At 42.1% G+C, this 17,847-nt stretch overlaps 1 protein-coding gene across 6 annotated transcripts in view; it reads right to left on the bottom strand.

The window, feature by feature from the left end:
• TRIO (trio Rho guanine nucleotide exchange factor) overlaps positions 1–17,847 on the bottom strand; it is a 373,294-nt gene that overhangs the window by 243,729 nt on the left and 111,718 nt on the right. For all 6 annotated transcript variants that reach the window (XM_070056594.1, XM_070056595.1, XM_070056597.1 and 3 more), the window contains exon 2: positions 632–706. In XM_070056594.1, coding sequence (XP_069912695.1) covers positions 632–706 — 75 coding nt within the window. The remainder of the gene's footprint in view (positions 1–631; positions 707–17,847) is intronic.

Here is a 17,847-nt window from a genome sequence, read left to right as displayed (position 1 = left end):
TGTGCTTGTGCACTTGTGGGTGGGAGTTCTAAAGGAGGGAGCCGAAAGTGAGGCCTAAACCCAAGTGCCTGTGCACAGAGGAGGAGTAGGTAGGTAGGTGCCCCACAGCCCATGGCTACCTGTGTCTGTGCTGCAAAGGAACAGGGTCCACGCGTGGGTTTTACAAGGAAGTAAGGACTCAGCTTTGTTGCTACCTCTGGGACTTTATGGTTCATGCATTGGTTCTGGTAACCCCAGGACCAGACAGCCCCTAAGCAGGGGCTTACTCAAAGGTAAGCAGGCTTCTTCCCCTCCCCAGAGAGGAGGCAACAGGAACTACAGGACAAGAGGCAGGGCACAATCATATTCGGTCATATGTTCACCATCTTTGCTTAAGATGATTGAATTCTAAAAGCCAATTGTTTTACTTAACTCATTAGTGCAAAATAGCTAAATGCTGAATGAGTGACACATTTTCATCACCAAATCTACCTAACTTATGACTAGACACCAACTTGTCAGGAAAATGCCATAACAATAAAGCAGGTAAAATCTAATGAAATGTTCTATGTGGTGGCAGAGGAGCTGGTATAGTATGTCAAACTCTGACACTGTGTCGCAGCAGGAAGATAAAGCAGATTAGAAAGTTTACCTGAAAGGTATGCAACTTTTTCCTTCAGAATTGGCAACACATCCATAGCTTTCATTTCATCATTTTTTCGAAACCCTGAAAAATATAAGGAGAAAATAAAATTACTGAGTTGCTTGAGTGACACTGGATTTCTTAACCATTCTATCAGATGCCAACACACCAACTTTCTTCACACCCATTCAGTCAGCTTAAATGACTGACTCACCACATGAAAACGTTAAGAGCTTATGAAGAACAGTCTCTCATCACAGAACTCTTTTATTTTAGTGCTGAGTGATGAGGTATGCACAAACGCAAAGCCTGGTGTCCCCAAAAGGCTCCCAGCCATTTCTAGCCACAAAGATTCATTCTCAACAAAACAGGATATGAAATCAGTCCAGATCATTTACCAAATCTTCATTTTAATCTTGCAGATTAATTTAGACACTGGCAAAGAAAACGGCAACACTGCTTTGTGAAAACTGCTATTTGTGGCACATTAAACCCTCTAGGGGGAGCTCAATGCCTCCTCCTATCAGCCTTCAGAGTGTGGTTAAAAATAAGCAGAAGTTGAGTACAGGGAAGGGATTATAAATAGCCAGCGACTGGCCACCACTCTCTTTGGATCTCTCCTTCTAGGCTTTCTGGGTCAAGCCCCCAGGAGGAATATCATTGCTGATGTGGTAAGACAGTCGGGTATTGCTCCACCTTCCACGGTGGCCAAGGACCTGTTCTTACCAAATACCAAACTCTCCCCAAGCCCCACAATATCTCAGAAGACCAAGCAGGACTACAGTGGGAAAGAAAGCATGCAGCAGGCAATTTTGGCCAAGTCAATGTCCACCTATGCACACAGAATTCTTGCAGCCCAATCAAGTTCTGTCCAGTTCACCAAGCTAATTATCTATAAGGGAATCTGGGTTCAAAAATGTTCATACTCATAATTAAGTGACAATATTTCTCTTGAAGGCCTCTAACAGAGATGCAGGGACACTCATCCAAACTATTGTCAGCAGAACAAACTCTAGAGAAAAAAATAAATGACTACTTCCCTATCCCCATTCTTCTGGTTTTTTTGTTTTTGTTTTATTTTTCCCAAAATAGTATAAGAAAAGCATCCTAACTGTGAGCTTGGTAACACAACAAATTCAACAAATAAACTCAGAGTGAGAAAGTAAGAAAAGTACTGAAAGTAAACCAGTGGTCATCTACTCCTGGTGTCACTAAGCAGTTTCCCCTGCACCAGCCTCACCCCAGATAACACAATGACCCTCTCAAAGCACTGGAAAGTGACCAAAAGCAAGGAGACAGTCCTGGAAAAAGGAAATAATACTGGGTATACTTGCTGTTGTTAGGGCTGTAGGCTGAGGTTAACAACATGGAGTTGTTGAAAAAGCAAGACACACTCAAGGCTACCTCAACAGCTGAAACGGAGAGGAGAAATCTTGGAAATGAAAAAGAGACTCATATTTTGTGTATCACCTTGGCCCAAATCTCTGCTATCCCCCAAGCCTGAAAATGCACGGCAAGCTCCAGCAGCCGGGCTAATGGATTAACCATCTGAACCAAGATTCTAGTTGCTGCTCATACCACAGAGTTTGTAGTTTGGGATCAGTAGTTGTCTGCTAAAGCAAACAAATAAACAGTAAAATCAATACCTCTGGGAAGAATATAACAGAATCCAATCTCTATGTCATATCATTCATAGAAGCAAAGAATTAGTGAGGTAATGGTGTGATTTAAGTAAATCTTTCCTTTATGTGTACAAAGAACCCAGTTTAATGAGATTTAACTATGACGCTGACAATTATCACAGACTTTGCAGCAAAACACATTCTGTTGAAGGCCCTGAGGTTCTGCAGTGCTGAGTGGCAGTGCCTTGTCAGGTTACAGATGCACTCGAGAAAGCTCAGATCACCAGGCCACTTCCTTTCCAATGCACCATGCTTTGCACTGGCAACCCACCAAGCTTTGAAATCAGTAGCTATTTATAAAAGGCCAAACGTCTGAGCCAGGAATTCTGCAATTTCATCCTCAAGTTCCTTCAAAACTCTTGAATGGAGGCAATCCAGTCTCACCAATTCACCGTCAGTCATGATAATTCACTGGATGTGCCTACAAAGACTGAGTCCATGCTGATTTCATCTGAGATGAATGGCACTTGTTAAATGCAGAGGAAAAATGCTCCTCAGAGGCCCTCAAAGACCCATAAACGCCTATAGGGGCTATGGCATGACAGGTTAAGCTGCCACCTGCAACACAGGCATCCTATTTGGGCACCGAGTTGAGTTCTGGCTGCTTCACTCCCAATCCAGCTCCCTTCCAATGCACTGGGAAGGTAGAAGATAGCCCAAATCCTTGGGTTCCTATACGCGTGTGGGATATCCAGATGAGGTTCTTGGCTTCTGGCTTCGGCCTGGCCACTGCAGTCATTTGGGGAGTGAGCTGGTTTATGATAGATCTCTCTCTCTTTGTAACTCTTTCAAATAAATAAGATAAATCTAAAATAAAATAAAAAGAAATACCTATAAAACAAGGCATATTATGGAAATTTTATTTATTTATTTGGGAAGAGAGTGAACTTTCATATATGGTTTAGTACCTAAATGGCCACAATAGATGGGGCTGTGCTGGGGCCGATGCTAAGAGACAGGAACACGATATAATCACTGAGGAAAATAGCAGAAAACCAATTACTTGAGCTATCACAACTGCCTCTCAGGGTGCACATTAGCAGGAAGCTAGAGTCAGAAACTGGGCATGGAATCAAACCCAAGTACTCTGATGTAAGAATCAGGTGTCTTAACTTCTAGGTTAAGCACTCACTCCTGGAGCTGGCATTGTGGCATAGTGGGTCAAGCCTCTACTACACTAGCATTCCACATAGGGGCTAGTTCAAGACCTGGCTGCTCCAGTTCTGATCCAGCTCCCTGCTAATGCACCTGGGAAAGCAGAGAAAGATGGTCCAAGTCTCTGGACCCCTACTGTGGGGAGCAACTCGGACTAGACTAAGTTACTGGAATTAAGACTTATTCTATGCATCTGCTCTCCCACAATATGGCGCTGAGAAGGGAGAAACAGCTTCTACACAGCTGCCTCCAGTTCAACCAATAAACAGCAGGACCTGCTCCTGATTGGAGGAGAGCAGCGTACTCGGCGTGTGGGTAGCAGAGTTGGGATTGGTGGAAGAGGACTATAAAGGAGGAGAGAGACGGCATGCACCAGGAACATCTAAGAGGAACACCTGTGCAGCCCCCGAGAGAGCCGGTCGGCGGTGTGCCGCTCCCCCGCGGAAGTGGGGAAAGTGGCTAGGGGGAACCGCCCTTCCACGGAGGTGGAAGGGACGGTAGCCAACCCGGGAAGAACCAGCAGCAAACCCAGGGAGGGCCGAGCAGACGAAAGAACAACGCAGGGTCCTGTGTCGTTCCTCCACAAAGACGGGGAGCGACACCTACATCCATGTGGAAGACCTGGTAGAAGCTCTGGGCTCCTGGCTGTGGCCTGTCCCAGCCCTGGCTGTTACAGCCATCTGAGGAATAAATAGCAGATAGAAGATCTCTCTCTCTCTCTCTCTCTCTCTCTCTCTCTCTCTCTCTCTCTCTCTCTCTCTCTTTCTCCTCCTCTCTAACTCTGCCTTTCAAATAAATAAAAATAAATCTTAAAAAAAATCTTCACCACCCCTATGGGAAGTTTTATAAATAGCAGAAAGTGGCCGGCACCGCAGCTCAATAGGCTAATCTTCTGCCTGTGGTGCCAGCACACAGGGTTCTAGTCCCGGTCGGGGCGCCAGATTCTGTCCCAGATGCCCCTCTTCCAGTCCATCTCTCTGCTGTGGCTCAGGAGTGCAGTGGAGGATGGCCCAAGTGCTTGGGCCATGCACCCGCATGGGAGACCTGGAGAAGCACCTGGCTCTTGGCTTCGGATCAGGGCAGTGCACCGGGCGCAACGGCCGTTGGAGGGTGAACCAATGGTAAATGAAGACCTTTCTCTCTATCTCTCACTGTCCACTCTGCCTGTCAAAAAAAATAATAATAAATAAATAAAAATAAATAAATAGCAGAAAGTGCTATAGGATTATGACAAATGAGGAGGAGACATAATAGAAATACTAGAAGCTATAGATACATAAGGTATCAAATCTACAGGTATTTGAAAAGATTCCTCTTTTCTTGCTCAGATGACAAAAATACATGTGATTCACACAAGTCCATGCCTACATGTGCCCTGGCCAGAGAACAGTCATCACTAACTGCAGTCCTAGGCTCCTACACTGCAGAAACAGAATTCCATCTGTGAGTTACACAACTCTGACCAAAAAGAATGTCCTAATCATAGTACCGTTAGTATGTGGCTTGAGTCACAAGAATTCCAAAACTATTCTTGATTATCACAGCTGACTTTGTGAATCATTCCTCTTTACTGATACCCATGATGGTGGATGACCCAAGTTAGGGTTGCCATACTGCAAGCCACCTTTCAGGAAGGCTATCATACTTACTTGAAAACAAAACTTAACGATGAAAACCTCAATTTTCTATGCCCTCTATAAGCCACAGACACATGTGGCCTTACCTTTGCTCTCTTACATCTGAAGTTCTTCTAGCCTACCAGTTCTTCAATTTCCTCCCAAATCAAGTAACAGTCTTTTTAGAGCAGGAAAGGCATGGATCAATGACAAATTAGTATGGAAAGGTGTTGCTTTTTTATGGTGACATAAATATGTCCAAATATGGACTAGAATATAAATTCTCAACAGTTTCAATGCAATGTTTTTGTTGAATCTGGCACAATAAAAGAGATGTAACTTGATTTAAATTGTCAATAAAACTTCTAAAATACAAAAAAGATAGCAGAAATATAAAGGCACACAAAAAAATTAGAATTTGTGGCTATAATGGTCACCTAAGTTTAAAAAACTTAGCCAATAAGCAGAGGACTCAGTAAGCACATTTAAATACTAAAACCAGATTAAATATATCATGTAACTTTCGATGAAAAGCAGGAAGAACCCCACCATGAAAGTTCCTCAGATTAAAAAGGCAGGTTCTGTTCCATGCCCTGGAGAGTTATTTATAAAACAGAATATGTGGCTATAAAAAATGTTTTTCAAAGTTAAAAATAAATGGCTTCTGTGCTATTCCAGTGATTTCAGATTACACAGCAGATAAGACTCAACTCCTAATGCTTTCTGGGTTCTGCATTAAAGGATCTAGCTGTGGTTCCTGTTAGAACGACAGCAAGCACATGGTGCTCTGCATGACTGTTGCCTGGAAGCACTCACTCTGCCCATGAGCACACAGAAGTTAAAGAACAGTGAACTGCATCTTGGAGAGTTGCTTCCAAGGTTCCAAACCTTGCCTTTGGGCCACAGACCAGGCATCTAAGTGATTCCAAGTGGGGTTATCATTATATTAATAGGTAGATGCAGGTGCCAGAAAGAGAATGTTGGTAAAATTAGAAGAGGATGCAGACAAAGGGTAGAAAAAAGGGCAACTTGAAAGGAGATAACAGTAAACAACCAACAATAGGGAATATTTAGCTGTACCCATTTTCTTAATTGCAAAATTTTTAATTATATAGAGCTCATAGTAAAGCATGCAGAAAGAGTGAATTCTTTTATAATTGAAAATAAATTTCACTACATGAGATGGAGAAACCAGTGAAGATTTTAATGAAATGCTAGCTTCAGGGGACAATGAGCACAGCACAGAATGGAGTTAGTCAAGGCTACAGTGAATGTGTTTTGAACACTCACAGATAATATCTGCCATTACTCTTCAGATCTTTATACCAATATTTGTAAAATGCTATTGGGGAAATCAGACTTGGATTCTAAAAAATAGGATTTCTATAATTATTAACTGAAAAGAAATGTGTCAACACACACACACACACACACGAAATCACCTTTCCCTAAAAGAAATAAATTTGAAGATTTCAGTATATTTATATTAAAAACATCCCAACCCCAAAGTCAGCATATACAATAATATGAAGTAGCATGTTAATCTGAGAATGTTAAGCCCCTGCTCTCAAATCATTCCTGAAAGGCAGAGTGACAGAGAGACAGACAGAGATATCTTCCACCTGCTGATTCACTCCCTAAATGCCTAAGCCATCTGGAACCAGGAGCTAAGAACTACACCAGAGTCTCCCACCTGGCGGCAGAGACCCAAATATTCCAGTCATCATCCTCTGCCTTCCAAGGTACCAGGAGGAAGCTGGATCGGAGGCTGAGCAAGCAGCCGGGACTGGAACCAGACACCTGGTTATGAGATAGGAGCACCTCAAGTAATGGCTTAACTCACTGCACTACAACATCCAATTTCCTAAGACAATAAACATTGTGTTGCCCATCAAGTGGACTGTCTTAATCTCTCCAAATTAACCAATTTGCCAGAGGACACGTCTGTTTTGTTCCAAGCTGTATTCCAGAAGCCTATGACAGGTTAATGCACAGGGTGTTCAATTAATATGGAATGGCAAGGTAGAGAAATGAATGAGTGAACGAACAAACCAACTACTCCAATCTTTTGCCCCTGACCCCCACTTAAGCACTCCCAAATTCTTTGGCATTTTCTATTTTAGATTTGTAAAAACTGTTATGATTTATACTTATTAAAAAAAAAAAAGAAAGAAAAGAAAACCAACCTTTCTGCCCTAAGAGGAGTTATTCAGCAGTGGAAACCTTTTGGTTGAATCAATGGTCTGGAACTTCAACTACTAATACCCTACTGGTCAAATCAATTACTCATTTTTTTTCCTGAGACTCTCCAAGGAGATGCTGCATTGCTATGGTGACAAATACCTTTCTAATTTAGTCACAAGGATCAGAATGGTCACTCATTTTAGTCATTTCCATGGTATTACATTTAAAAGAAAAAAGATATCACACACACACATACACACTTATTTAAAAGGAAACAAAGTGCCATAGAAATATTTTCACCATGAGAAAAGGCTTCAGGCTACATATCATCCCAAAGGTCTGTTTTACAGAAGTGGAAAAAAAAAAAAATCAGACGACTTTAAAAATAAATTAAAGGTTTAAATGTTAAGCCAATATACAGGTTAGTGTTTTAATCCACATCTGTCCCAGGCAGGCAGTAGTAATTTGAAATTGCACATAATGCTCAGATAAACTCGTCACGTGGGTTTCTTAGTGAAAACGGTGTTAGAGCAGCACTCTGCGCTGCCCACGCTGCCTGTCTCACCTCCACAGACCACCGTGCCCCTTGCACGCACTCCGAGCTCTCACGGGGCTGTCAGCTGCCACATTTAACTATTTACTAATGAGAGACTGTTCCAAAGAGAGACTGAAGAGGGGGGGGTGGAAAAAAACCTATACTTAGAAAAACACAGGTTGCAGCAGTAATAAAAATGTGTTCATGAAAAAGGAAAGTGCTTTGAAACCAGAAAAAACAGTAGACAGTAAGCTGGCTTCCTACCAGTACTGTCTTGGTGGTAATTACCAAATTGTACTCATTAGCTAATTTGGGGAAACGGAGCACACACGCACTCAAAGCACAAAGAGCCAGGCGATAAATCTGCAACCAAGGTGCCGGCGCCGCCCTCGCATGGCCCGCGCCCTGCATGCGCAGGCGCAGAGGGGTGACGTCACCCTCTCAGGTCGGCGCTTTGATGCAGCCCGCAGGATTCTGCTCAACGCTTGGGAGCGGCAGCACCCGGCTGCTCCGGGTTCGCACTGTGAAGCTCTTCAGTTGTGCAAGCATGGAGACGAGGGATGCGTGGGAAGGAAGAACTTTAGCCTTGATCTTCTACAAACATGATAAAGGGAGGAGTGATGCAAGGTTATAGAGTCAAGGCTATAACTGTCATTTTTACTACTATGTGTTTTAAAAAATAAACATATTGCAATGCTTGTATTATTTTTATATAAATATATAACCATAACATGCACTTATAACACACATATAAAATGAATAAAGTACTTATATGAGGAATATACACATGTTCACCATCACACAAGAATATGGATAGGTTTCATGGCATAGCATTTTAACTTTTACTTATAACCTTTATGGCTATAATAACCTTCTGATGGATTAATTATTACTTCACATGATTTAAGAACCAACAGTCTTACTTTTAAGAAAGAAATGGTAGCATATGTTTGCAGGGCAGTAAAGGAATTTCAACTTAAAACAGCTTTGGCTTTTAATGTCTTATCAACAGAATACCAAGAACAAGCTAAAATAACCAAAAAGATTGTAACCAAAATGTTTTTAAGTTAATACATATCTATTAAAATAAATGTTTTTAAAATTTAAACCTTCATTAACTGTGAACTGCAAGTTAGTTAAAAAGCATAATAAACCAACAGAAGGGGATACTTCAATAATCAAAGTAGTGCTAATACAAAAGGAGACTACCTTGTTATAATCCCAAAAATCAAAGAGGAATCATGTATCATCTTTGCATCCCCAGGGACCAGCAGCTATTTACAGAGGAAAGTTAACCTCCTGTTTGTCTTGTGCCAGAATAAAGAACACATACACATTTGTCTGTTGGTGAAGCTCCCCAAGGCTGGGTATTCTGGGACCCTGATCACCCCCACCCTAGTCTACATACACATACACACAGGCACATGCATTTATGTGCATATACAGGGTTCTGTGATGCTGACCTACTACAAAGACCTGTTCTGCATAAGAAGTCTCTCAGGAAACTGTTTAGAAATTTAGTTTTAATCAGATGAATGAGTGATACAGCTGACATAATTTGATCATTGTAGCCAAATGATGTCATAATCTAGCAAATCAATAAAGGTTGACTAACCTAAAAATCCTGTTAAATCACAATACCAAACATTTCAAATATTTTCACACCTTTAACCTCTGTGAAATCAGAAAAGAAAAAAATTCGTGGCTACATTCATTTTTATAAAACTACAGGGCACAATCATATTCTGTAAAAGGTTCTGGAAAATAAAGTTATTAATTCTACTTTTCCTTTACATAGTATCATTTTTGGTTATTATGTAAGGAATAGGGGGGTAGATAAGCTGTCAACTTCAGAGGAAGGTTAAAAACTGCACTCAGAGAACATGGATTAGCCCCGCAAGGGGCAGGAGTGTCATGGAGAGCCCTTGTAGAACTCAGTCTGTGTGGTAAAGCAACATCCTGGGGGGTCAGCTATGTGGTATGCACAGCCACTGGGTCTCAAAAACAAGGGCCAGGGGTGTAAGAATAGACAATGTTCTGACAGGTGAAGGATTGTGCAGTGTGGAAGAGAGAGATGTCCATAGCAGGCCAAGGGCAGAAGAGAAGCCAAACAGCTTCAGCAGAAGCAGAGAGAAAAACACAGAAGAACAGAGAAGGTAATGGAGACTGGGTTATTCCTGCCTCCTGACAGGCAGGAAACCTTGCATCACCAGAACAAAGAGCACTGAGAAGAGGGCCCTGCATGCCTATGGGGCAGCCATGCTCCTCTGAGGTTTTTTTTTTTTTTTTTTTTTTTTTTTAAATAAACCTCTGGGTTTCTTTCTCTCAGATTTATTTATTTATTTGAAGGGCAGAGTTACAGAGGCAGAGGCAGAGGCGGAGAGGGAGGGGGGAGAGGGGTAGAGGGGGAGAGGGGGAGAGGGGGAGAGGGGGAGAGGGAGAGAATTTTATCCAATGGTTCACTCCAGTGGCAGGAGCTGGGCTGATCTGAAGCTGGCTGGAGCTTCTTCCAGGTCTCCCACGTGGGTGCAGGGGCCCAAGGACTTGGAACATCTCCTACTGCTTTCCCAGGCCATAGCAGAGAGCCGGATTGGAAGTGGAGCAGCCAGGACTCGAACCGGCACCCATATGGAATGCCTGCACTGCAGGCAGCAGCCCACTACGCAGTGTTGGCCCTGCTCCTCTGAGTTTCTAACCCTCATTTCTAAACCCCAAATCTTCTCCCTACTGTGTGGGTACCAGAGCAGTACCTGCCTGGCAAACCATCCACTCCAGTCCAAACCCAGAATCCACACTTCTGCCCTTCACCCTCTCACAACCTGCACTCCATGGACTTCATGGTTCAACTTCCTACCCCACACTACCCCAGCCAGCATCTCTCTCATGTGGACTGTTCCTGCCATTTCTTAACTGGTGTTCAGGATTCCCTCTAATCCATTCTGCCACTGTCCCCAGAAAGATCTTTCTAAAACAAGCATCTCATCATTTCACTCCTGCAAAAGTTGTCAGTGGCTTCTCAGTAACCTCAAATAAATAAAGTCCAAACTCCCTGATCTGACACAGTAACCTTCAGAATGCAATCTCTGCAGCCTCACAAACTCGCCAGAGCGCTCGCTCATTCTTTCAATCTCTCTCTCTCTCACACACACACTCCCTTCAACATGTGCTGCTCCTCCACTTGCCTAAAACACCCTCTTCCCTCCCCATCCCCAACACAACTCCTACATACTTCCTCACCTTCCTGAGTCCCCCACTGCTAGATCACATACCCGGAATTCTGTATTTCCACAATCCCAAACCTTACCACACTGTACAGTAATTATCCAAATACTTGTCATGTCCCCATGAGCAGGGACTGCTTTGTGTCCTGTGTGTGGTTCCAAGTCAGTGAGCTGCAGATTGCCACAATGCAGAGCAAGAACTCAACACCCAGATGCTCAGACCTGGAGACACACAATGCAACTGGGGTGGGGGGGTGGTATTTATAGGCAGACAGAGACACAGGAGGTAAGAGGGGTGGGAGGGGCAGGTGTGCTGGTTCACTCTCCAAATGTTCACAAGGGCCAGACTGCACTGCAGTCTAAGCCAGGAGCCAAGAACTCAATGCATTCCCACATGGATGGCAAGAGCTCAAATACTTGAGACTTCACCACTGCCTCTCAGAGTCTACGTTAGCAGGAAGCTGAAGTCAGAGTCAAGTACTGAACCCAGGTACTTCAATATGGGACATGGGCATCTGTCCCACACAATAAATTTTAAATGATCATCCACAATGTGGAGCTCTGAGCTCACAGTATCCATCTAGCAGGAAGTTAGCAACAGGTGCCAAAGCAGACAACTAACCACACAAACTCCTTCGAGCGAATGAAGTGACTAAATCCTTTCTCTGTCTAGTATAACTAGTAACCAACTACTACACAGAATAATGTTTACATGTTCTCATTATATATTATATATTATATGTAACATATATAATATACGTGACATATATAATATACAAAAGTTTCACCTTAAGGTTTTACAATGTAATTGAAAAGAGGAAAAGGAAGGAGGGAAAACACACAAATTTCTCTGCTGGAAAGGGCAGCATCCTAATAACTTCAGGGAAAAGTTTCTAAATATGCCTCACAGCATTGCCCTTTTGTAATCAGTAGTGTTTTCAGCTAAGAATGGAAGGTTACATCAAAGTATGTTAATTATGATATTTTATAAACAGACCAGGCATGTCAGAACCAGCAAAGTAGCTCAGGTCCACACAACATAAAACTGAATATCTTCCTTTCGTTCTTTGGGCAGGTCTGCTCATAATGGTGTCTCAAGTCCCTTGGCACCAGAAGGGACTTGTACAAGTACAACCTGAGGCAGTCTACTGAACACTCATATGACTGTGTTTCTTGATATATCAACTGAACACAAGTTAAGCCTCTGTGTCACATGTCACAGTGACACCTTGTATAACTTTACCTACAAAATCTTGGTGCTGATCAGGAGTAAGAAAAGCCTAGAACACACACAAAGAAGGAGGGCTGGGCCAAAGTTTTGTAACTAGTGTATGAGTGTCCAGACTGAACCAAGATTTGGGTTTAAACTTTGGTTTATTCCAGCTTATCTCCATATTAACATCCCCTACTGTAGTCTTACCTCTTGCTCACACTAAAACAAAGACCTGATTCTGAGTATTTCTTCCTATCCAGGGAGAAAATAGGGAGGGTACAGAGAGGGAGGTGCAAGTGCTGGATCATTCACTGAAGCCACAGGGGACTTTCTCCCTGGCTTCATGGGCTCATCAACAAATGCCTATCATCCCTTTTACTTTTCCCTGGGGAAATACAGCTCAAGGTTGAGTATCTTAATATGCAACCATTAAACTGAGTGACTAGTAACTATATCTAAATTAAAATATAGTATTTAGAAATTAAATCTCATATGCAGATCAAAGTTTCTCCTAACAGACTGAGCACAGCTAGGATACTGATCCATTTCTGCTTCAAAAATCTTCAATTATTTTGAAACCCTTATGGGGCTAGCCTGTGGCGTAAAGGGTAAAGCTGCTGCCTGTGGCCCCAGCAACCCATATGGGTGATGGTTTGAGTCCCAGCTACTCCACTTTCAATCCAGCTCCCTGCTAATGCACCTGGGAAAGCAGTAGAAAATAGCCCAAGTACTTGGGCCCCTGTACCTACTTGAGTAACCCAGAAGATGCTCCTGGCTTCTGGCTTCAGATCAGCCCAGCTCTGGCTGTTGCAGACATTTGGGGAGTACACCAGCACATGGAAGAATCTCTCTCTTTCTCTCTCTCTAACTCAGCCTTTCAAATAAATAAATAGACCTTTTAAAAAAAATTTAAACCTTATTAATTTATCATATAAGGCAACCACCACAAAAGAAACATAATTTAACTGAAGAATTAAAAAGTTATTTCTACTTCAATAAGCATTGACATAATTCCAACACAGAATTCACTAGAAAGATGTTATCTTTAATAATATCCAAGAATTTGGCTGAAATTTCTATCAGCCAATCCATGACAAAGCTTAGAACTGTGTTTTTAATAACTTAGCTTTCAAAAAAGGACATATTTACACACAGTGCTCTCCTAAGCCGTAAAGATTTCCCCCCCCAAAAAGGCCCATTCCTGATTTAAGCTTATAATCTAAAACAAAATAAAAGACACATTAAGCCAAACAGCAGCCTTAACTCTGTGTACACAAGAAAAATCTGACAAATATTTATAAAAGATATACAGATAGCTGTTATTAATTATAGACAAATTCATTTAAAAGTATTACTTGTCACTGAAACATTGTAACAATTACTGGCACTAAAACTAAGTCCTACCCTTGCTGTAGGTATTAAGAACACAAAGCACAGAATAAGTAACATGTTCAAAGATGAATACTGTGATGCCTTATCATTAGAAACCTCCTGGCTTTTACACACCTGCTTACTTCAGTTAACCTGCATTGCACCGACAACCTCATTCCTTCTCTCTGAATGTACTGGCTGTACCCAGGAGGACTGAGGATTGCTCAGGAGCCAACGGAGCCATCCTCCAGAGGTCTGCTGATCAGGGCTGGCAACAGACCCAAGCATCCTGTATAAAACCTAGTAGGAGCAGTTATGTTACCATTAAGACAACTCAAAATAAGTGGTACTTTGTACCCTGTTTCTAGGCTGAATTCTGAAAGCAATCTACAATTAAGTTAAGTGTTTTCTTCTAGGTCCTATTTGGTGGAAAAATTTATCTGTTCAGCAAGCACGTTAGCCCTCAGACTATGACACTAGGCAGTAGGTTCCAATGCAAGGAGCAGAGCCAGCCTGATTTTGGTCACAGATAATGTTCCTGTCCAACTGTCTCAAGATTATACCAATGCAGGCAACCTACATCTTTAAGGATTCCCTGACTTTGATGGTTTAATGTTTTGTAACTCAGGTGCTTAGAATCATGCTCACCTCCATTTTTAAGCTGAAGGAAGGGAGGGAGGGAGGAATAAGTGGATGGGTTCCTAAATTGAAAGGTAAGAAATTACAGAGGATTGAGAAAAGTGATGCATCTGCTAATGTAAAAAACAAAAAATTCATTTCAATTTTCTACCTAACCTCTCCTCCTACCCTTCTGCATACTTAAAAAAAGTAGAGTTTATTTTAGTCCTGGTTTAAAATGAGTTTATAAGGCCCAATAATTTTACTGATTGAAAAACAATTTCAGATGTAAAAATTACTTACTATGTATGGACTGACTCATCTCCATCCCTCTTGATGTTTTTACACTTATCACTGACCAAGAAAGAAAGATGCAGAAGTACAAAGCAGAGGACAGAAGTGCCAAGAGAAATGCAGAGAATCTCAGGGAACACCAGTAGGAAATAAGTCCTGCTTGGGGGACCCAGGTGACCCTGGGGAATGACAAGCTCACACATAGTGGGCTTCCCATCTTGGTTCACTGGAACTCAGTCACAGAAGCCAGCAAAGGCTCAGAGGAATACACCAAGAATCCTCATGATGCACTGACCCCTGCCAGTCAGGGAGTCCCTCATCAGCCAGGGTAATCCTCTGTCTTCAAATGGCTGGGGACAACTAATTGAGTTACCACAAAATGTTTCACCTTCTGTTTTACCACAGAAGGAACACCGACTGCGTAAGTCTAACTCTATCCCACTAATGAAGAGCAGGAGGCTGAGTCGATTTTGGCAGCGGGGCAGGGTGGAGACACACAGCCTCCTGAACACTGGAGAGGGGAGGGAGCTGGATGGGAGGTCAAACTCTCTCTCAAGTTTACATCTTTAGGCTTTTGCCCTGCAAAATCCAAGGAAGGTAAAAACCAAACAGCTTCTGAGCTGAAGGCCTTATAAACTAACAAATCTGTTCTTTTTCTAAGCTAATTGTTATGTTCCAAACTTATCCAATAGGAAGCATATCACAAACATATGAACAGTAACAAACTAGCAATGCAATAAGGACACTTCAGGCAAGTTTGGCTAAGTGCTTGAAATACCTGGATTTGTAAAAGTTTTATTCATTTTCCTGCATTCTATAAGGATGTATCTTCCTTTAAAAAAGAATATGACTGAAATGTGTAGTTGTTATCAGAAGTCACAAAAAATAGATTTTGAAAAATCAGTTCTGTCCTGGTAAATTAACCTCAGCAATTTTCCTCCCAGGATTGATTATAAATAATTTAAGAGACCATAAGGAATTCAAAAGTCAGAAAGCGTTCTATATCAGCAGCCCCTTCGTTGCACATCCCTGGTCCCAACTCCACTTGCATCTGAGCATTCCTGGAGTCCTGTTTACCCTAGATCCTATCTGGAGTCCTGTTTACCCTAGATCCTATCTGTGGAAAAGGCAAACCTGAACACAATTAAACATGGAAACAGATGAACCCAAAAATTGCCTAAACAGAACAAAGTTCATTTTTTGGAAGAGACCACTACCTGTCACTAAAATGGTGGCAACAAAAACTGTAATAACCTCAAGGGGCCTTCCCCCTCTCTGCCATCTTTTCCCTTCTGAGCCTTCTCTTAGGAGCTGGTGAAATGGTGTTAAGAATTCCACCTCTCCTGAAGGATGGTATATGAGGGATAATAGCAGGTACTGTTACGGTTGCTTCAGCAGCTGGTCCTCGATCTTGCTGGTGTCCCCTGAGTCTCGTGGAGGTGCCAAGGTGAGTTGTTTGGAACCCATGGAGAAGACACCTGGTTCCCATATGCCTCCCCATGCACCTGCCCTGCCTGTGGGAAACCTCTATTCAGACAGCAGGAGGTGGTGCTCTCCCTGAGAAGCTCCCTGGCTCAGGCCTAAGGCCAAACGGCACAAACATGGTCTGCTTCCACCTTTGGTGACCCTTCTCAATAGACAATCATCTCTCATTTTAACAGATGATCAAAAGAAACAGGATCTTTCCAGTCTGCCTAAAGAAAGAGCAAACAAGAGGCTGGCTGAACCTGTACAGACAAGGTGTTGACCTTAGTACACACACTGCCTTCAGCAGCACGCCCTCTGTCCCTCTGTTGAAACCAGGCCTCATGAGAAAATAATTTTTTAAGTGATGAAAAACCACACTCAGTTTACCTTCTTTACTCCTTGTAAAAGCCAGACCAGATGGTTCTGTGGAAGCTAACAGCATGACATCAGTAAACTCGGCATTCAAAACACCGTACCACCTTCTAAACCTCAAAACAGGAGTGCCGAGTACTTGCTGTTATAGTAAGTAACTTTTCAGGGCTCTGGTGGTTTTAAATACTCAATTATTCACTTTATGGTAAAACAAAAAGGCTTTTCAATCAATTCTTATAATTCTCTTAACTACTAAAATGAAAGCTTCAACAAAATAGGCCTCAGACTTGGAGGAGAATTCTGGACCGACCTAAATGAAGGTGTGCATCTATGTTTGGCATCACCAGCTTGTTTAAGAACCAGAACATGGCTAATATTTTAGGAGTCTTCCCCAGGCACCTTCTTAATGGAGCCCACTGCCTAACTCTAGATGTGACCACTATGCGGACTTTTTAGGATAGCCATTCACTCCCTTGCTTTTCTTTAGTTTGGTCACTTATGAATCTGTTGCTACATAATACACAAGTGTTGCTTCATTTACCAAATGCCATCAGACCACCTGCTGTCACCTGCCACTTGTCCCCTTTTGGACAGTTGGTCTATACTCGTGTGCATGCTGTGCCTACTCAGTGCAGTCTCACTGCTGCAGTGTTCATTCTGACTGCACTAAACTTATTTATGTAATCTTAGTGGATGTTTGAACTGTCTCCCATTTTTGCAATAATAAATGAAGAGACCATGAACAACCTTGTCCCCAGATCTCAGAACACACTGCCACAGTATGTCTAGACCCAGGGATATGCCTGGGAGTATAACTGTTAGGTCACAGTTTACAAACCTTTTCAAGTTTATAAGTTAATAGTAAACTGTTTTCCTAAATGGTTGTACAACATCCTTTCTAAGGCCTATATTGTATGTAAAATGAGTCTATGTTTTAAGGATATAATCATTTGCTACTTTTTACCAAAATGACTTGAAAAATCAAAGAAAAACAAGTACATCAGTGAACAAGAGATCAATCTGAAGTCAATTTTGGGCTCTAAACTCTCTAAGCTAACAGAATAGTAAGCTAGATTCTAGATTTCTTTTTTTTTAATTTCACTGTAAAAATGTGAGACTCAAAAGTACAGGATATCCCAGATGTTTCCCTTTCTATTTCTATCTCAACTGAATTCCCCTAACAGTTCCTCCCATTTTTAAGAGTCCCTGAAAGTAAGGGCCAAGAAGGAACTGCTGCATAAAGTCAGCCTCCAATGGCCTCAGATCTAAAACTTGCTAAGTTCGTTGTTTCTCAATTTCAAGAATGGATTTTTGAACAGAATAACACTGGAAATTGCTATTTTGGTTTAGGGGAGCCCATAAACACTGTTCAATTCATAATAACCCACCTATGCTACTGGTCCTACAGGTTGGAGCATACAGGGCAGAGGGAACAGTGGAGACCAGAAGTTAATAGTCTTTCTACCTGCTCCTAGAAGGCCACTACTCCTCCCACAG

Source organism: Oryctolagus cuniculus, chromosome 14 (genome assembly GCF_964237555.1).
Source record: "Oryctolagus cuniculus chromosome 14, mOryCun1.1, whole genome shotgun sequence".
NCBI lineage: Eukaryota > Metazoa > Chordata > Mammalia > Lagomorpha > Leporidae > Oryctolagus > Oryctolagus cuniculus.
This window is presented reverse-complemented; position numbering and strand designations above follow the sequence as displayed.